At 52.0% G+C, this 17,794-nt stretch overlaps 1 protein-coding gene across 4 annotated transcripts in view; it reads right to left on the bottom strand.

Annotated features, from left to right (window-relative positions):
* Positions 1-3,547: 3,547 nt before the first annotated feature.
* Positions 3,548-17,794, bottom strand: part of CSPG5 (chondroitin sulfate proteoglycan 5) — a 104,355-nt gene continuing 90,108 nt past the window's right edge. For 3 of the 4 annotated variants that reach the window (XM_083186580.1, XM_083186579.1, XM_083186582.1), the window contains one exon: positions 3,548-7,731. In XM_083186580.1, the coding sequence (XP_083042706.1) occupies positions 7,570-7,731 (162 nt within the window). In that variant the 3' untranslated portion in view covers positions 3,548-7,569. Of the gene's footprint in view, positions 7,732-11,272; positions 11,310-17,794 lie in introns of all 4 variants that reach the window. The other variant, XM_083186581.1, reaches the window with a different exon arrangement.

Raw genomic sequence — 17,794 nt, forward strand, 5'->3', positions numbered from 1 at the left:
ACATTTTATGCCTCTTAGCAGTGCCCTGGTACATTTTATGCCTCATAGTAGTGCCCCGATTCATTATATGCCCCATAGTAGTGCCCTGATGCATTATATGCCCCATACTAGTGTCCTGGTGCATTATATGCCCCATATTAGTATCCTGGTTCATTCTATGCCCCATAGTAATGCTCTGGTACATTCTATGCCCCGTACTAGTGTCCTGGTGCATTTTATACCCATACTAGTACCCTGGTGCATTCTATGCCCTATATTAGTACCCTGGTTCATTGTATAGCCCATATTAGTGCCCTCGTACATTGTATACCCCATATTAGTGCCCTGGTACATTCTATGCCCCATACTAGTGCCATGGCTAATTATTTTTCCCATACTAGTACCCTGGTTCAGTCTATGGCCCATACTAATGCCCTGGTTCAGTCTATGGGCAGGCAGCGGGGTAATTGTTGACCGGTGAGTAGGGGCCAGCTGGCAAATGTGACCTAGGTAATTTGAGAAAAGGCCAAGGCTCTTCTATTGTGTCAGACATATACTGATGTGATGCAACCCAGCCATGAGCAGAAAACCCGTGACCCAGATTTTTTTCATTGTCATGTGAGATATAACCAGCAGATGGCGCCACATTGCATTTAACCATGTAACATCTCCAGCAGAAACGATGCTGTATTGCGGATCATTGTGTTCTTGGTCCGGACACCATGTTAGAATTGTAGATTTGTATTATGCTTTGGGCCTTATTCAGAGGTGCATTCAGACACGTCGCACGTGTAGTATTTTCTGTAACCAGATCAGCATCATTCTACTAAAGCGGCAACCAATTCTGAGGCACGAGTAGCAGCGCTATTATTTACCATGTAGCCGAACACCAGCCCCCGCACCTTTATCAGTGCTATACAGTGAGGGGCCGAGACTGCACACCTTAGTAATGGGAGGGGATACCTTGCTGATACTTGTAGTGCCACACACAACAGCTAAGCCTCCTGTGTCAGCACTACTGCATCTTTATCCGCAGCCACTGTCAGCGACACGCCCGTGATACGTCTGCGTCCCACTAGCCACCTTCCGTTACCTCTCAGTAGCACCCACTGAAAATCACACTCTCTCCCTCCAAATTACATCTACAGCCTCTAGGTTAACCCCCCCCCCCCCCCACACACACACACACACACACCCAGCTGGGGGAGCCACCTCTGCCACTCCTGATTGGCTGCCAGATCATGAACTGCAATTGGCTCACAAACCATTGCTTTCAATTCTGCCCGGCTGGTGGCTAAGCGGCAGAATTTCACTCCCCCATAGTAACAAGCATTTGACTCCCCTTTAGCAACGAGCATTTCACTCCCTCTTGGCAACGAGCATGTAATACTTTGGCAACGATCATGAAGCCTCTGGCATCAACCATGTAACCCCTGGCATCCACCATGTAACCCCTGGCATTGAGCATGTAACACCTGGCATTGAGCATGTAGGTAAGTGGCACTTATGTGGCATAACGGTGTGGCATAATGTGTAATGGACATCATAGTGTGTGGCACAATGGGTAATGGGCATCTTGGTGTGTGGCATAATGTGTAATGGGGATTATGGTGTGTGGCATAATATGTAATAGGCATTACAGCTTGCAGAATAATGTTTAATGGGCATTAGGGCATGAGGAATAATGTGTAACGGGCATTACGGCATGTTATAATGTGTAATGGGTATTACGGCATGTGGTATAATGTGTGACAGGCATTACGGCATGTGGTACATAGGGGGAGGGGCCCTAAACTGCACACCCTGGACTTATGAGGTGCTACCTGCTGAGACTTGTAGTGCAGCAAGCAGGAGGAGGAGATTGCAGGTGCACACTAAATATATATGCTAGACCTTTTAATATCTTGCTATATTGCATTTGAGGTTATTAGCATAGTAATGGCCATTAGTATCGGCTTGTCCACCGCGTCCAGGTTACCTCAATAGGACAAGTCCCTAACACTACTCTGGGACAGGTCCAGGGCACAGGGCCCCCCAGGTCAGCCCAGCAGAACCACCCCATGGCATCACATTAGTGTGAAATTAAAGTGATAGTAAAAGGGATAGGGGAAATTATATGTGATAGGACTTACCTAGGTAAGAAGTAATAATAAATGTGAAGGGTGCTACATATATATTAAACAAACTAAAGGGGTGATTGAAAGTATACGATATGATGCCATGGAGCAGCCCAGCAACAGCAGCCCAAAGAGCCCTGCGCCCCAAACACGGTCCCACAGACTAACACTCAGCATATATGTATAGTAGGACTTACCCTCATAGTGCCAAACTGAGGTGTGCAGTCTTGAATGTTGGGACTCCAACCTAATTAAAATCAATTTGGGACAGGTGGGTGGGGTGCAAGTTAAGGAGGAAGGCGTCTCTAGTTCCTTCCAGTGTGTATGAATACACAATATATAGTACATAGGGGAAGGGGCCCTAAACTGCACACCCTGGACATATGAGGTGCTACCTGCTGAGACTTGTAGTGCAGCAAGCAGGAGGAGGAGATTGCAGGTGCACACTAAATATATATGCTAGACCTTTTAATATCTTGCTATATTGCATTTGAGGTTATTAGCATAGTAATGGCCATTAGTATCGGCTTGTCCACCGCGTCCAGGTTACCTCAATAGGACAAGTCCCTAACACTACTCTGGGACAGGTCCAGGGCACAGGGCCCCCCAGGTCAGCCCAGCAGAACCACCCCATGGCATCACATTAGTGTGAAATTAAAGTGATAGTAAAAGGGATAGGGGAAATTATATGTGATAGGACTTACCTACAGTAGGTAAGAAGTAATAATAAATGTGAAGGGTGCTACATATATATTAAACAAACTAAAGGGGTGATTGAAAGTATACGATATGATTACGGCATGTGGTATAATGTGTAACCGGCATTACGGCATGTGGTATAATGTGTAACGGGCATTACTGCTTGCAGAATAATGTGTTGGTCATTACGGCATGAGGAATAATGTGTAATGGGCATTACGGCATGTGGTATAATGTGTAACGGGCATTACGGCATGTGGTATGTGTAACGGGCATTACGGCATGTGGTATAATGTGTAACGGGCATTACGGCATGTGGTATAATGTGTAATACCACTCCCCCTTTTCGGCGCCCGCGCATTTGCTGCATGAGGGTCCCTACTACAGGAGTAGTTGAATCTGTGACCATCCATTACCATATTCCTAGATTCGCCAGTGGTTGCTATGGACAACATCCCATCTTCTACAGAACTCCTATTTTAGTAACTTTACCCCTTTGTGTCATAATCCTAGAAATGCAGTAATATTTCGGAATACGGGACTTGATGCAGTGGGGGCAGAAAGTGGGAGCCATACCAGTACTACCTAGCCCCCCCACGCCCATTATTTGGTGTGAATCTGGGCACATGGCAGTTATCACCATGCAATCGCGAGGGTAAGAGCGTAATACCCCTACCCCTTTTACCTCTTACCCCTGTCACACCACATCACACACAGCACCGGGACCGTGCAAGGAAAGACAGAGAAAACCGTAAGTTTAAAAACATTTTATTTGGACTTTTCCTTTTATTCTCTTTATATTACAGTATTTCCAAAAAAGTTGGGTGAAAGTACAAAAAAAAGTCAGCAAAGGTTTTTTTTTTTTTTTTTTTTTTTTTTTTTTTTTAAGAAATCATACATGGTAGTAGTACAGGGGCACGCGGCCGACAAGCGGAAACAGAAGACAAGGGGGCACACACGCACACGCCAAACAACACGCATTACATGTCAAGTGCTCATCTACTTCTCTCAGAACAATGGGCCCGATTCAGGTTTGTATGGAACGGTGCGGTCGCAGCAGGAGGCATCTGTAGGAGGATCCTGCGCAAGCCCACGACCCGCCACGGCATTCAAACGGGAGACGCACCTCTGTTTTGAAGACTGTTGACGGGGTTGACTGCTGCTGAGCATCACCGCAAGATCTCAACTTTGCATACAAATATGAATCAGGCCCAATGACAGGCTGGCAGTATTATGATATATGACAACCCCCTGTCACAGTATATGGTAACAAAGAGGAAACATTTCATTAAGGTAGAGGTGCTCTATGATCTGTCACTTCTTGGTTACTTCTGCACCAATATTCATCACTTGTCAATTTCTACTCAGCTGACCAATCACCAACATTGATCACAACCGACTCCTTTCCAACTGGCCAATCACCAACACTGATCATCAGCCACCTCCTTTCCAACTGGCCAATCACCAACATTGATCACCAGCCGCCTCCTTTCCAACTGACCAATCACCAACATTGATCACCAGCCACCTCCTTTCCAACTGGTCAATCACCAACACTGATCATCAGCCACCTCCTTTCCAACTGGCCAATCACCAATGCTGATCATCAGCCACCTCCTTTCCAACTGGCCAATCACCAACACTGATCATCAGCCACCTCCTTTCCAACTGTCCAATCACCAACATTGATCATCAGCCGCCTCCTTTCCAACTGGCCAATCACCAACATTGATCATCAGCCGCCTCCTTTCCAACTGGCCAATCACCAACACTGATCATCAGCCACCTCCTTTCCAACTGGCCAATCACCAACACTGATCATCAGCCACCTCCTTTCCAACTGGCCAATCACCAACATTGATCATCAGCCGCCTCCTTTCCAACTGGCCAATCACCAACATTGATCATCAGCCGCCTCCTTTCCAACTGGCCAATCACCAACACTGATCATCAGCCACCTCCTTTCCAACTGGCCAATCACCAACACTGATCATCAGCCACCTCCTTTCCAACTGGCCAATCACCAACGCTGATCATCAGCCACCTCCTTTCCAACTGGCCAATCACCAACACTGATCATCAGCCACCTCCTTTCCAACTGTCCAATCACCAACATTGATCATCAGCCGCCTCCTTTTCAACTGGCCAATCACCAACATTGATCATCAGCCGCCTCCTTTCCAACTGGCCAATCACCAACACTGATCATCAGCCACCTCCTTTCCAACTGGCCAATCACCAACACTGATCATCAGCCACCTCCTTTCCAACTGGCCAATCACCAACATTGATCATCAGCCGCCTCCTTTCCAACTGGCCAATCACCAACATTGATCACCAGCCTCCTCCTTTCCAACTGGCCAATCACCAACATTGATCAGCAGCCGCCTCCTTTCCTACTGTCCAATCACCAACATTGATCACCAGCCGCCTCCTTTCCAACTGTCCAATCACCAACATTGATCACCAGCCGCCTCCTTTCCTACTGTCCAATCACCAAAAATTGATCACCAGCTGCCTCCATTCCAACGGCCAATCACCAACATTGATCACCAGCCAGCTGCTTTCCTACTGGCCAATCACCAATATTAATCACCAACCCCCCTCCTTACAAACAAGCCAATCACCAACATTGATCACCATGCGCTTGCTTTTCAACTGGTCAATTGCCAACATTGATCACGAGCTGCTTCCTTGCCAATTTGCCAATTACTAGCCACATGCCTGCCATCACCCTCCTAGTAACATTATCGTATAGTTACTTTCCTGGCAGGTGATCTGCTTGCACCGCTGATTGCATACCCAGCTATTACCATCGTATCGAGTAGCCTCTTCCCCTTTGTAAGGCCCTGTCCTATAAAACTGATAACCAGCGTCCCTGCCTACAGCCCAGGTGCCTGGAACAGACAGGGGCAATCTGGTGCAGTGTTTATCCACTCTGCTGTTCCTATCGAGAAAAGAGGATTAACAGAAGATAAGTGCAGTAACCTTAAGATGTTACATTACCGTAAGGTAACAACGCCGCCAGACTGTGGATTACGGCAAGCAGGATTAGCCCTGTATTTCGGGACATACTTGTGAATTCACTGCAGCGTTCCATCTTGTGGAAATGTTTTGGGTAACTATATATATATATATGTGTGTCACTTGTGTAAGGAACATAAGCCTCAGCGCAGACGTCAGACTCACTTACATTCCGCCTGTTGCCTCCTTCGGCCACTTTCTGTGACGTAAGGCACCAAACACAGGAACGTTGGCCAATGCGCTGAGATAAAAGTGCGCTCTGCGCAGGGGACATAATCACATCCAACCTGCACTAAATGTCACTGGTTCGTAGGCAGCGTTTCACGTGAATATTGGCACAAAATGCACTAACGAGTATAACGAGTAATTAGTGACAATATCCTTGTATTTAGCTTAGTAATATTGAAGTCTGTCCTCTGTCTTATCTGGTCAACCTGTAGCCTCAGCAAAAGCCCTACTTGCAAGGAAACCCCACCATAGGTGCAAGTGGGTTGTAGTGATGTCATGATCACATCATTGTGTCCCCACCCCTTGCTGTGTAAAGTATTGCACAGTAGGGAGCGGTGTCACAATGTGTCATTAAATCAACATACAGCCCATTTCACACACACATTGGGTGACAGGCAGGAGACTTCTCCATTCTCATGGGAGTCCAGTACAGCCCCCCGATATTATGGGCGTTGGTAACCGCCTTGAGTCTCATTCACAAAGCAGGCAAGGTGCACACAAAACCATCTCCGGTCTTACTGCACGCTGTGATTTGCACAAGTGCACCGAGATTCCTGCAAAAGTGCACACGTGTATCCGGCAAAGTGGCGATGGCAGGAGATTGCACGGCCCGAGGAGGGGAAAGGGGGACAGTGAGGGCCTCATTAACTAAGACAGTGGTATGCAGCAAGCACGGATTTAGTAGAGTTCTTTACCATGTCCGGGGGTCTACCTATACTTTACATAGGACGCACTTATGTTGCGCATTTCTAGTTGTGTTCGAGACCAGTAATAAAAAGCGTTCCGCAGAAAAAAGTGAAACGCATCACAATCCCGCCACATTCTCATAATTAAAAAACAAAAGAGACTAAACAGAGCAGTGGGTTAGGAAAAATGTAAAAGTTTATTTGATGAAAGGGGTGGTAACGGAATGGTTGAAGGTGGGGATATCTACATTTTTTGCAAATTGCGCCTCTCCGCAGACCTAGACAGATTTTAATTACAAGACGTAATTAGTTGCGTACCTTGAAGTGCGGTTGGAAGTAGCATCTAAGTGCACTGCTGCAAACCCAACGCGTTTTGTGGTGAGACTCTAGCGCACTTATACAGCGCATTTCACCGCGTGTAGCCGACGGGTGCATCTCCGCTCAAACCTATGCCTAACCCAAGGATTCTACATCTTTACTAATTTAGACGTCATCAAAGTTTCCTCTTTGTATAGTGTAATAACATGAGACAGATGTGGACGCCAGCCTAATCGTGCCCATATGTATTACACCAGATCTGGTCAACATCTCCAAAGCAATGTTTCCTCTTTTTGCATATCTCTGTACAAAATACACCAAAGCATGCCAAGGGCTGGGGGAGGGGGCACATTAGAGGGGTGGTGTGGTAATGAAACATTAAACCCATGTCAGTGCTGGAGGGACTGTGACCTGTCGTGTCACCAGCTCCTTCGGCACTGAAGAAGTTAGGAGAAGATGGAACGCGCATCTTCCCAGAGATTTCTCTAGCTAAGAGATTTCTCTATCTCTGTCTTTCCTCATGTTAAGTTGTTAAGGACACAGTTGACATCCACAATGTCTGGATCCCCTTTACCACTCTCCAGCTTGGGAGATAGAGAGTTCTGTATGTTGAAGGGTTCCTCGTCCTTCAGGCAAGCCTTGGGAAGATCCTGGACCTTCTGAGAAGCATTGGGATCCTCCTGAAAGGGAAAGAAAAGGGTGAGCCGGACAGAGCATGGACTAAGCGGGGGCCTATTATGGACCCATAGCGGTCCCCTCGGAAATAATAGCTGACATTTGGGGCATGCTGCTTAACTATGAAGACACTGTACGTGATATCACTAGAATGAGGTTCATAAGGAGACCTTCCATGCCACATGAGATGTCTGGTTAATGTTACTGTGAGAGTGGACAGTTTGCATTACGGGAAGTAAGGAATTGTATTACTGGATGCTGATCTGATACAGGACGTACGATGCAATTACTCCGTGGATATCACTCAGAGGAGATTTAAGCCATAGTCACTGTGTTATCACTGGGGCTGAGAACCTGACCCACCAGTACCCAGATGTCTGTGCTGTCATATCTGCCATAGCTAATAAGCTGAAATACAGACAGGAGAATGCTGGTGCCCTGGAACTTCACCAGCTGCTTGATTACAGCGAATCGGAATCAGGAATCGGGTCGGATGGCGCTGGGTGCTCCTATGGGAATGCGGACGGGACGAAGTGTGCCGCCAGCTGCAAATTTTCGTCCAGGTGGTCGCAAATAAAAGTCTCCACTGAATTTTATTTTCGAAGGCAAGAGAAATCATTCGATGATCGGGAACCATCGAATAATTTATCCTGCAGCGGGGGCTTGTGAGGGGATGCGTCTTCCTTACACATCTCCTCGCATGGTAGTGATTGGATGCGGTGGGGGGGGATTCTAAATACCATCGTGCAACATTCTCTAATTCCATGAGAGCTGTTACATGCATATAATGAGGTGTCGGCATGTGGTCAATGTCGGCAATTTGTACCACCCCTGCACTGTCCTTCTAATAATTATATCCACTATAACCTAATACATGGAATAAATAGATTGATATAATAAGGTTAAACATTGAATAACGGCACTGGTACATGTGCGCTGTGGGCAGCACTGTCAGGTGGGGTCATGCTTGGGTTCTGGGCTGTGCTGCTGCTGGTACATGTGGGCTGTGGGCGACACTGTCAGGTGGGGTCATGCTTGGTTCCTGGGCTGTGCTGCTGCTGGTACATGTGCGCTGTGGGCAGCACTGTCAGGTGGGGTCATGCTTGGGTTCTGGGCTGTACTGCTGCGGGTACATGTGCGCTGTGGGCGACACTGTCAGGTGGGGTCATGCTTGGTTCCTGGGCTGTGCTGCTGCTGGTACATGTGTGCTGTGGGCAGCACTGTCATGTGGGGTCATGCTTGGGTGAAGCGATTGGGTTCTGGGCTGTGCTGCTGCTGGTACATGTGTGCTGTGGGCAGCACTGTCAGGTTGGGTCATGCTTGGGTGAAGCGATTGGGTTCTGGGCTGTGCTGCTGCTGGTACATGTGTGCTGTGGGCAGCACTGTCAGGTGGGGTCATGCTTGGGTGAAGCGATTGGGTTCTGGGCTGTGCTGCTGCTGGTACATGTGTGCTGTGGGCAGCACTGTCAGGTGGGGTCATGCTTGGGTGAAGCGATTGGGTTCTGGGCTGTGCTGCTGCTGGTACATGTGTGCTGTGGGCAGCACTGTCAGGTGGGGTCATGCTTGGGTGAAGCGATTGGGTTCTGGGCTGTGCTGCTGCTGGTACATGTGTGCTGTGGGCAGCACTGTCATGTGGGGTCATGCTTGGTTCCTGGGCTGTGCTGCTGCGGGTACATGTGTGCTGTGGGCAGCACTGTCATGTGGGGTCATGCTTGGTTCCTGGGCTGTGCTGCTGCTGGTACATGTGCGCTGTGGGCAGCACTGTCAGGTGGGGTCATGCTTGGTTCCTGGGCTGTGCTGGTACATGTGCGCTGTGGGCAGCACTGTCAGGTGGGGTCATGCTTGGTTCCTGGGCTGTGCTGCTGCTGGTACATGTGCACTGTGGGCGACACTGTCAGGTGGGGTCATGCTTGGTTCCTGGGCTGTGCTGCTGCTGGTACATGTGCGCTGTGGGCAGCACTGTCAGGTGGGGTCATGCTTGGTTCCTGGGCTGTGCTGCTGCGGGTACATGTGCGCTGTGGGCAGCACTGTCAGGTGGGGTCATGCTTGGGCGAAGCGATTGGGTTCTGGGCTGTGCTGCTGCAGGTACATGTGTGCTGTGGGCAGCACTGTCATGTGGGGTCATGCTTGGGTGAAGCGATTGGGTTCTGGGCTGTGCTGCTGCTGGTGTACGGAGCGGTAATTAGCACTGGCTCTGCTATGGCCTCTGCAATACAACAAAGGGCCTGATTCAGAGCAATGTTATTCATCCTGTGCCTCTTTATGAGTCGCATAATTGTCAGAGACGCAGCACAGAATCGGACACTCGGCCAGAGAATAATAGTGGGCGTTCCTGGAAGGTGACGGGTGGGGGGTAAAGCCAACGCAGGCATCACGTGGGCATGTTGCTGGAAGGCGCACAGCCATACTCAGGTATGCTATAGGGCTGGTGGCTGAAGCGATTGTGCTGCATCTAGATACATCACATGGACATAATGCACCATCGCTGGACGCAGCAACCACTGCGGCAAACGTCCACCTCTGCACCCGTCTCTGATCCAGGTCCTAGGACTAATGACGGTGACTGGCATGGATCATATGGACAGGTCATTAGGTCGACACAAGCATTAGGGCGACATGGTCTAGGTGGACAGTCAAAATTTCGACATGGGGTTTTTCACAGTTTTTTACTCGAATGTCGACACAGTCAACATTTACACAGGATTAAGTGCACCACGTCCCCTCGCTTGGCTCACTGCGCTCGCCATGCTTTGGGCACGCCCTAGTGGATTGTAGGGCATGAAATGCCACCTGTCGGCACATGACTCAAAAGACAGTGAAAAACCCGATGTTGACCTTTTGACTGTCGACCTAATGACCTGTCGACCTTGCAGTATGTCAACTTAGTGGTGTCGACCATCTTTACCTCGACCAACCGACCATATCCCGATGGTGACATCACTATTTCCAAACACCAATCAGGTATCAATAACCTATTATTACTTCATCTCCTTTATCCATCTGTCTCATTGTTAAGCCGTGTACACACGGGGCGATAGGGGCTGAAATCGCTGGGAATATGGTCACTGGCAACCACATTGCCAGTGATGGGAGTGTGCCCCGGCGATAAATCGTCGGGTGCGCGCTGCCGTTTTCAGCCCCGCTCTAATCGCTGGTGCTCCTGCGACCAGCTGATTACCTCTGCGGCTCCCCCGGCAGAGGTTCCCTTTCATCAGCGACCATCTCTGGACACTGAGCAATATATCTCCCCTGTGTGTACGCACCTTAACCCTTATAACAGATAATGTGGACGATGGGGATAATGGGCACAGGCGCTATACTTCAGTTATATCTATTACATCAGATTCTGGAGATACAGTCAGAGTATTTAGTAACCGGTTGGGAGGTGGGGGGGTACCCGACCATGCTCTGAGCCAATACAGATTTAACCCCCGGCTGACTGTAATATGAGGTGCACAGCTGCTGACAGTATCCCACAGTAAATGGCATACATATAACAATCTATGACGGAGTGCTCACAGCGGGCGGTAGGGTGTACTTACTTACATTGTCAGTTTTATTTCTCATCGGAAACGAGCAATTACTGCAGTCAATGAAAAAGAGAATTTATAAATATACAGCACTAACAGAGGCGGTGGGGGACGGGGGGGGCTAAGCTACAACAGGGACTTTATAGCAGCAGAGGCGGGGGGGGGGGCTGAGCTACGACAGGGGGCTCTATAGCAGCAGGGTGGGGGGGGGGGTTGAGCTACGACAGGGGGCTCTATAGCAGCAGAGGTGGGGGGGGGGTTGAGCTACGACAGGGGGCTCTATAGCAGCAGAGGTGGGGGATGGCGGTCTAAGCTACGACAAGGGGCTCTATAGCAGCAGAGGTGGGGGATGGCGGTCTAAGCTACGACAGGGGGCTCTATAGCAGTAGAGGTGGGGGACGGGGGGCCTAAGCTACGACAGGGGGCTCTATAGCAGCAGAGGTGGGGGATGGCGGTCTAAGCTACGACAGGGGGCTCTATAGCAGTAGAGGTGGGGGAGGGGGCCTAAGCTACGACAGGGGGCTCTATAGCAGTAGAGGTGGGGGAGGGGGCCTAAGCTACGACAGGGGGCTCTATAGCAGTAGAGGTGGGGGAGGGGGCCTAAGTTATGACAGGGGGCTCTATAGCAGCAGAGGTGGGGGACGGGGGCCTAAGCTACGACAGGGGGCTCTATAGCAGCAGAGGTGGGGGAGGGGGGCCTAAGCTACAACAGGGGGCTCTATAGCAGCAGAGGTGGGGGACGGGGGGCCTAAGCTACAACAGGGGGCTCTATAGCAGCAGAGGTGGGGCCTAAGCTACAACAGGGGGCTTTATAGCAGCAGAGGTGGGGGACGGGGGGCCTAAGCTACAACAGGGGGCTCTATAGCAGCAGAGTTGGGGGACGGGGCCTAAGCTACGACAGGGGGCTCTATAGCAGCAGAGGTGGGGGAGGGGGGGCTTAAGTTATGACAGGGGGCTCTATAGCAGCAGAGGTGGGGGAGGGGGGGCCTAAGCTACGACAGGGGGCTCTATAGCAGCAGAGGTGGGGGGAGGGGGGGCCTAAGTTATGACAGGGGGCTCTATAGCAGCAGAGGTGGGGGAGGGGGGGCCTAAGCTACGACAGGGGGCTCTATAGCAGCAGAGGTGGGGGAGGGGAGCCTAAGTTATGACAGGGGGCTCTATAGCAGAAGAGGTGGGGGAGGGGGGGCCTAAGCTACGACAGGGGGCTCTATAGCAGCAGAGGTGGGGGACGGGGGCCTAAGCTACGACAAGGGGCTCTATAGCAGCAGAGGTGGGGGACGGGGGCCTAAGCTACGACAGGGGGGTCTATAGCAGTAGAGGTGGGGGAGGGGGGCCTAAGTTACGACAGGGGGCTCTATAGCAGCAGAGGTGGGGGAGGGGGGGGCCTAAGCTACGACAGGGGGCTCTATAGCAGCAGAGGTGGGGGACGGGGGCCTAAGCTACGACAGGGGGTTCTATAGCAGCAGAGGTGGGGGATGGGAGACCTAAGCTACGACAGGGGGCTCTATAGCAGCAGAGGGCAGAGGTGGGGGACGGAGGGGGGCCTAAGCTACAACCGGGGTCTATAGCAGCAGAGGTGGGGGAGGGGGGGGCCTAAGCTACAACAGGGGGCTCTATAGCAGCAGAGGTGGGGGACGGGGGGCCTAAGCTACAACAGGGGGCTCTATAGCAGCAGAGGTGGGGGAGGGGGGGCCTAAGTTATGACAGGGGGCTCTATAGCAGCAGAGGTGGGGGAGGGGGGGCCTAAGCTACGACAGGGGGCTCTATAGCAGCAGAGGTGGGGGAGGGGAGCCTAAGTTACGACAGGGGGCTCTATAGCAGAAGAGGTGGGGGAGGGGGGGCCTAAGCTACGACAGGGGGCTCTATAGCAGCAGAGGTTGGGGACGGGGGCCTAAGCTACGACAAGGGGCTCTATAGCAGCAGAGGTGGGGGATGGGGGCCTAAGCTACGACAGGGGGGTCTATAGCAGTAGAGGTGGGGAGGGGGGCCTAAGTTACGACAGGGGGCTCTATAGCAGAAGAGGTGGGGGAGGGGGGCCTAAGCTACGACAGGGGGCTCTATAGCAGCAGAGGTGGGGGACGGGGGCCTAAGCTACGACAGGGGGCTCTATAGCAGCAGAGGGGGTCAGGCGTAAGCTACGACAGGGGGCTCTATAGCAGCAGAGGTGGGGGACGGGGGCCTAAGCTACGACAGGGGGCTCTATAGCAGCAGAGGGCAGAGGTGGGGGACGGGGGCCTAAGCTACAACCGGGGTCTATAGCAGTAGAGGTGGGGGACGGGCGGCCTAAGCTACAACAGGGGGCTCTATAGCAGCAGAGGTGGGGGACGGGCGGCCTAAGTTACGACAGGGGGCTCTATAGCAGAAGAGGTGTTGGACGGGTGGCCTAAGTTACGACAGGGGGCTCTATAGCAGCAGAGGTGGGGGACGGGGGGGGGCCTAAGCTACAACAGGGGGCTCTATAGCAGTAGAGGTGGGGGAGGGGGGCCTAAGCTACGACAGGGGGCTCTATAGCAGAAGAGGTGTTGGACGGGTGGCCTAAGTTACGACAGGGGGCTCTATAGCAGCAGAGGTGGGGGAGGGGGGGGGCCTAAGCTATGACAGGGGGCTCTATAGCAGCAGAGGTGGGGGACGGGGGCCTAAGCTACGACAGGGGGCTCTATAGCAGAAGAGGTGTTGGACGGGGGCCTAAGCTACCACAGGGGGCTCTATAGCAGCAGAGGTGGGGGAGGGGGGGGGCCTAAGCTATGACAGGGGGCTCTATAGCAGCAGAGGTGGGGGACGGGGGCCTAAGCTACGACAGGGGGTTCTATAGCAGCAGAGGTGGGGGATGGGGGCCTAAGCTACGACAGGGGGCTCTATAGCAGCAGAGGTGGGGGATGGGGGCCTAAGCTACGACAGGGGCTCTATAGCAGCAGAGGTGGGGGACGGGGGCCTAAGCTACGACAGGGGGGTCTATAGCAGCAGAGGTGGGGGACGGGGGCCTAAGCTACGACAGGGGGCTCTATAGCAGCAGAGGTGGGGGACGGGGGCCTAAGCTACGACAGGGGGCTCTATAGTAGCAGAGGTGGGGGACGGGGGCCTAAGCTACGACAGGGGGCTCTATAGCAGCAGAGGTGGGGGGGGGGCCTAAGCTACGACAGGGGGCTCTATAGCAGTAGAGGTGGGGGATGGGGGGCCTAAGCTACGACAGGGGGCTCTATAGCAGAAGAGGTGTTGGACGGGTGGCCTAAGTTACGACAGGGGGCTCTATAGCAGAAGAGGTGGGGGAGGGGGGGCCTAAGCTACGACAGGGGGCTCTATAGCAGAAGAGGTGTTGGACGGGTGGCCTAAGTTACGACAGGGGGCTCTATAGCAGCAGAGGTGGGGGAGGGGGGGCCTAAGCTACGACAGGGGGCTCTATAGCAGAAGAGGTGGGGGAGGGGGGGCCTAAGCTACCACAGGGGGCTCTATAGCAGCAGAGGTGGGGGACGGGGGCCTAAGCTACGACAGGGGGTTCTATAGCAGCAGAGGTGGGGGATGGGAGACCTAAGCTACGACAGGGGGCTCTATAGCAGCAGACGGCAGAGGTGGGGGACGGAGGGGGGCCTAAGCTACAACCGGGGTCTATAGCAGCAGAGGTGGGGGAGGGGGGGCCTAAGCTACAACAGGGGGCTCTATAGCAGCAGAGGTGGGGGAGGGGAGCCTAAGTTATGACAGGGGGCTCTATAGCAGCAGAGCGGGGGGACGGGGGCCTAAGCTACGACAGGGGGCTCTATAGCAGCAGAGGTGGGGGAGGGGGCCTAAGCTACGACAGGGGGCTCTATAGCAGCAGAGGCGGGGGAGGGGGGGCCTAAGCTACGACAGGGGGCTCTATAGCAGCAGAGGTGGGGGACGGGGGCCTAAGCTACAACAGGGGGCTCTATAGCAGCAGAGGTGGGGGGGGGGGCCTGAGCTACGACAGGGGGCTCTATAGCAGCAGAGGTGGGGGATGGGGTCCGAAGCTACGACAGGGGGCTCTATAGCAGCAGAGGTGGGGGAGGGGGGGCCTAAGCTACAACAGGGGGCTCTATAGCAGCAGAGGTGGGGGAGGGGGGGCCTAAGCTACAACAGGGGGCTCTATAGCAGCAGAGGTGGGGGAGGGGGGGCCTAAGCTACGACAGGGGGCTCTATAGCAGCAGAGGTGGGGGGCGGGGGGCCTAAGCTACGACAGGGGGCTCTATAGCAGCAGAGGTGGGGGGGGGGGCCTAAGCAACGACAGGGCGCTCTATAGCAGCAGAGGTGGGGGAGGGGGGGCCTAAGCTACAACAGGGGGCTCTATAGCAGCAGAGGTGGGGGACGGGGGCCTAAGCTACGACAGGGGGCTCTATAGCAGCAGAGGTGGGGGACGGGGGCCTAAGCTACGACAGGGGGGTCTATAGCAGCAGAGGTGGGGGACGGGGGCCTAAGCTACGACAGGGGGCTCTATAGCAGCAGAGGTGGGGGACGGGGGCCTAAGCTACGACAGGGGGCTCTATAGCAGCAGAGGTGGGGGATGGGGGGCCTAAGCTACGACAGGGGGCTCTATAGCAGCAGAGGTGGGGGCCTAAGCTACGACAGGGGGCTCTATAGCAGCAGAGGTGGGGGCCTAAGCTACGACAGGGGGCTCTATAGCAGCAGAGGTGGGGGCCTAAGCTACGACAGGGGGCTCTATAGCAGCAGAGGTGGGGGACGGGGCCTAAGCTACGACAGGGGGCTCTATAGCAGCAGGATGCATACAGATATAAGCAGCTTTACAGCAGAGATAACGGGACTCCAGCGCTAATTAAGCAGGAACCCCCACACTTCCCCCACAGGTCCCTCTGCAAATCCCTAGACTAGTCACTAGACTACGAGGGAAGATTGCTAACATCATGTATGTATGTATGTGTGTGTATATCTATATATATATATATATATATATATATATATATATATATATATAGATAGATAGATAGATAGATAGATAGATAGATAGATATGGTGCGGCACTCCAAAGTATGCGCTTCAAGCTGGTAACAGCATTTTATTAGCAATCAGCAACGTTTCAACGCCACTACAGCGTTGTCATCAGGCTACACACCCGTGCCGCACCCCACACTGTATTCTATATGATTCTCTCAGTGCGGGCACCCACGCAGCTGCTGACCGGGAGGCCGTGCCGGGTAACACTGCCTGTATATAGATGTATATAAATATATATAAAATTTATTGAAGCATCAACGTTTCAAAGCCCAGTTGGGCTTTTTCATCAGGATAAACAAATATGTTTGGTCTTTGAAACGTTGATGCTTCAATAAACACTATTTTGCACATTAAGTGAAGCCCGTGGAGTGCCGCCTGGTTCCTGTTATAGGGGCAACCCACCTACTATTTAAAACAAAGGGAAGGCACCCCGGCATTTCTACCATCACCCCTGCCGCAGGGGGCTGCAGAACTCGAGTGCCGGTCTACATGCCGTATATATATATATATCTATATATATATAGATATATATATATAGATATATACACTATATATATATATAATTAGGGCGGAGTGAAAAAGTTGAAATTGAGATATTCATCGGCTAGTGTGGAAAAGTTGTGACTTGACCGGAATAAGAAACGTGCAAAAGCTTTTTCATCTGAGTCAATATCTTCAGTTCCGGCAAGAGACCTGAAGTTTCGCTTTTTAGATGAACATAACGAAGCGTATGAAGAAGCTCCGATCTGGTTATATTATGTCAGGGCGTCTTAGAGTGGTTCATTAATATACTTTACATAGTAATACAGAGTACGAGCTTGTCCTAGTGCAAAGTTACTGACTGGCGAGAGAAAGAAATCCCTGATAACTGACCGTATTCATGGTCACAATTGTGAATATTGTGTGTTTTCACCAAGCGTTATTTATTTATTTTTGGAGAGGATGCTCTGTAATTGACGTAACCAAGAAAAAAAATACATCTCTGACGTCTCTGTATGCCTAGGAAAACACTGTGAGTGTCTGGGAAAATGCTGTGAGTGTCCGGGAAAACGCTGGGAGTGTCCGGGAAAACGCAGGCATGCCTAGGAAAATGCTGGGAGTGTCAGGGAAAATGCTGGGAGTGTCAGGGAAAGTGCTGGGAGCATCAGGGAAAGCGCAGGCGTGCCTAGGAAAACGCTGGGAGTGTCAGGGAAAATGCTGGGAGTGTCAGGGAAAGCGCTGGGAGTGTCTGGGAAAACGCTGGGAGTGTCAGGGAAAATGCTGGGTGTGTCAGGGAAAATGCTGGAAGTGTCAGGAAAAACGCTGGGTGTGTCCGGGGAAAATGCTGGGAGTGTCAGGGAAAATGCTGGGAGTGCAGGGAAAACGCTGGGAGTGACAGGGAAAATGCTGGGAGTGCAGGGAAAACGCTGGGATTGTCCGGGAAAACGCTGGGATTGTCCGGGAAAACGCTGGGCATGCCTGAGGAGGGTGTGTGAATTCAGCAACAAGCCGGATACACCTTTTCCATTGCAGATGCTAAATAAGTCTAGCGCTACTCTGGGGCCAGTGTAACGATCATTAGATGGTGACCCCGATACAT

This window comes from Crinia signifera, chromosome 5, assembly GCF_055691185.1.
Source record: "Crinia signifera chromosome 5, ASM5569118v1, whole genome shotgun sequence".
In the NCBI taxonomy this organism is placed as follows: Eukaryota; Metazoa; Chordata; class Amphibia; order Anura; family Myobatrachidae; genus Crinia; species Crinia signifera.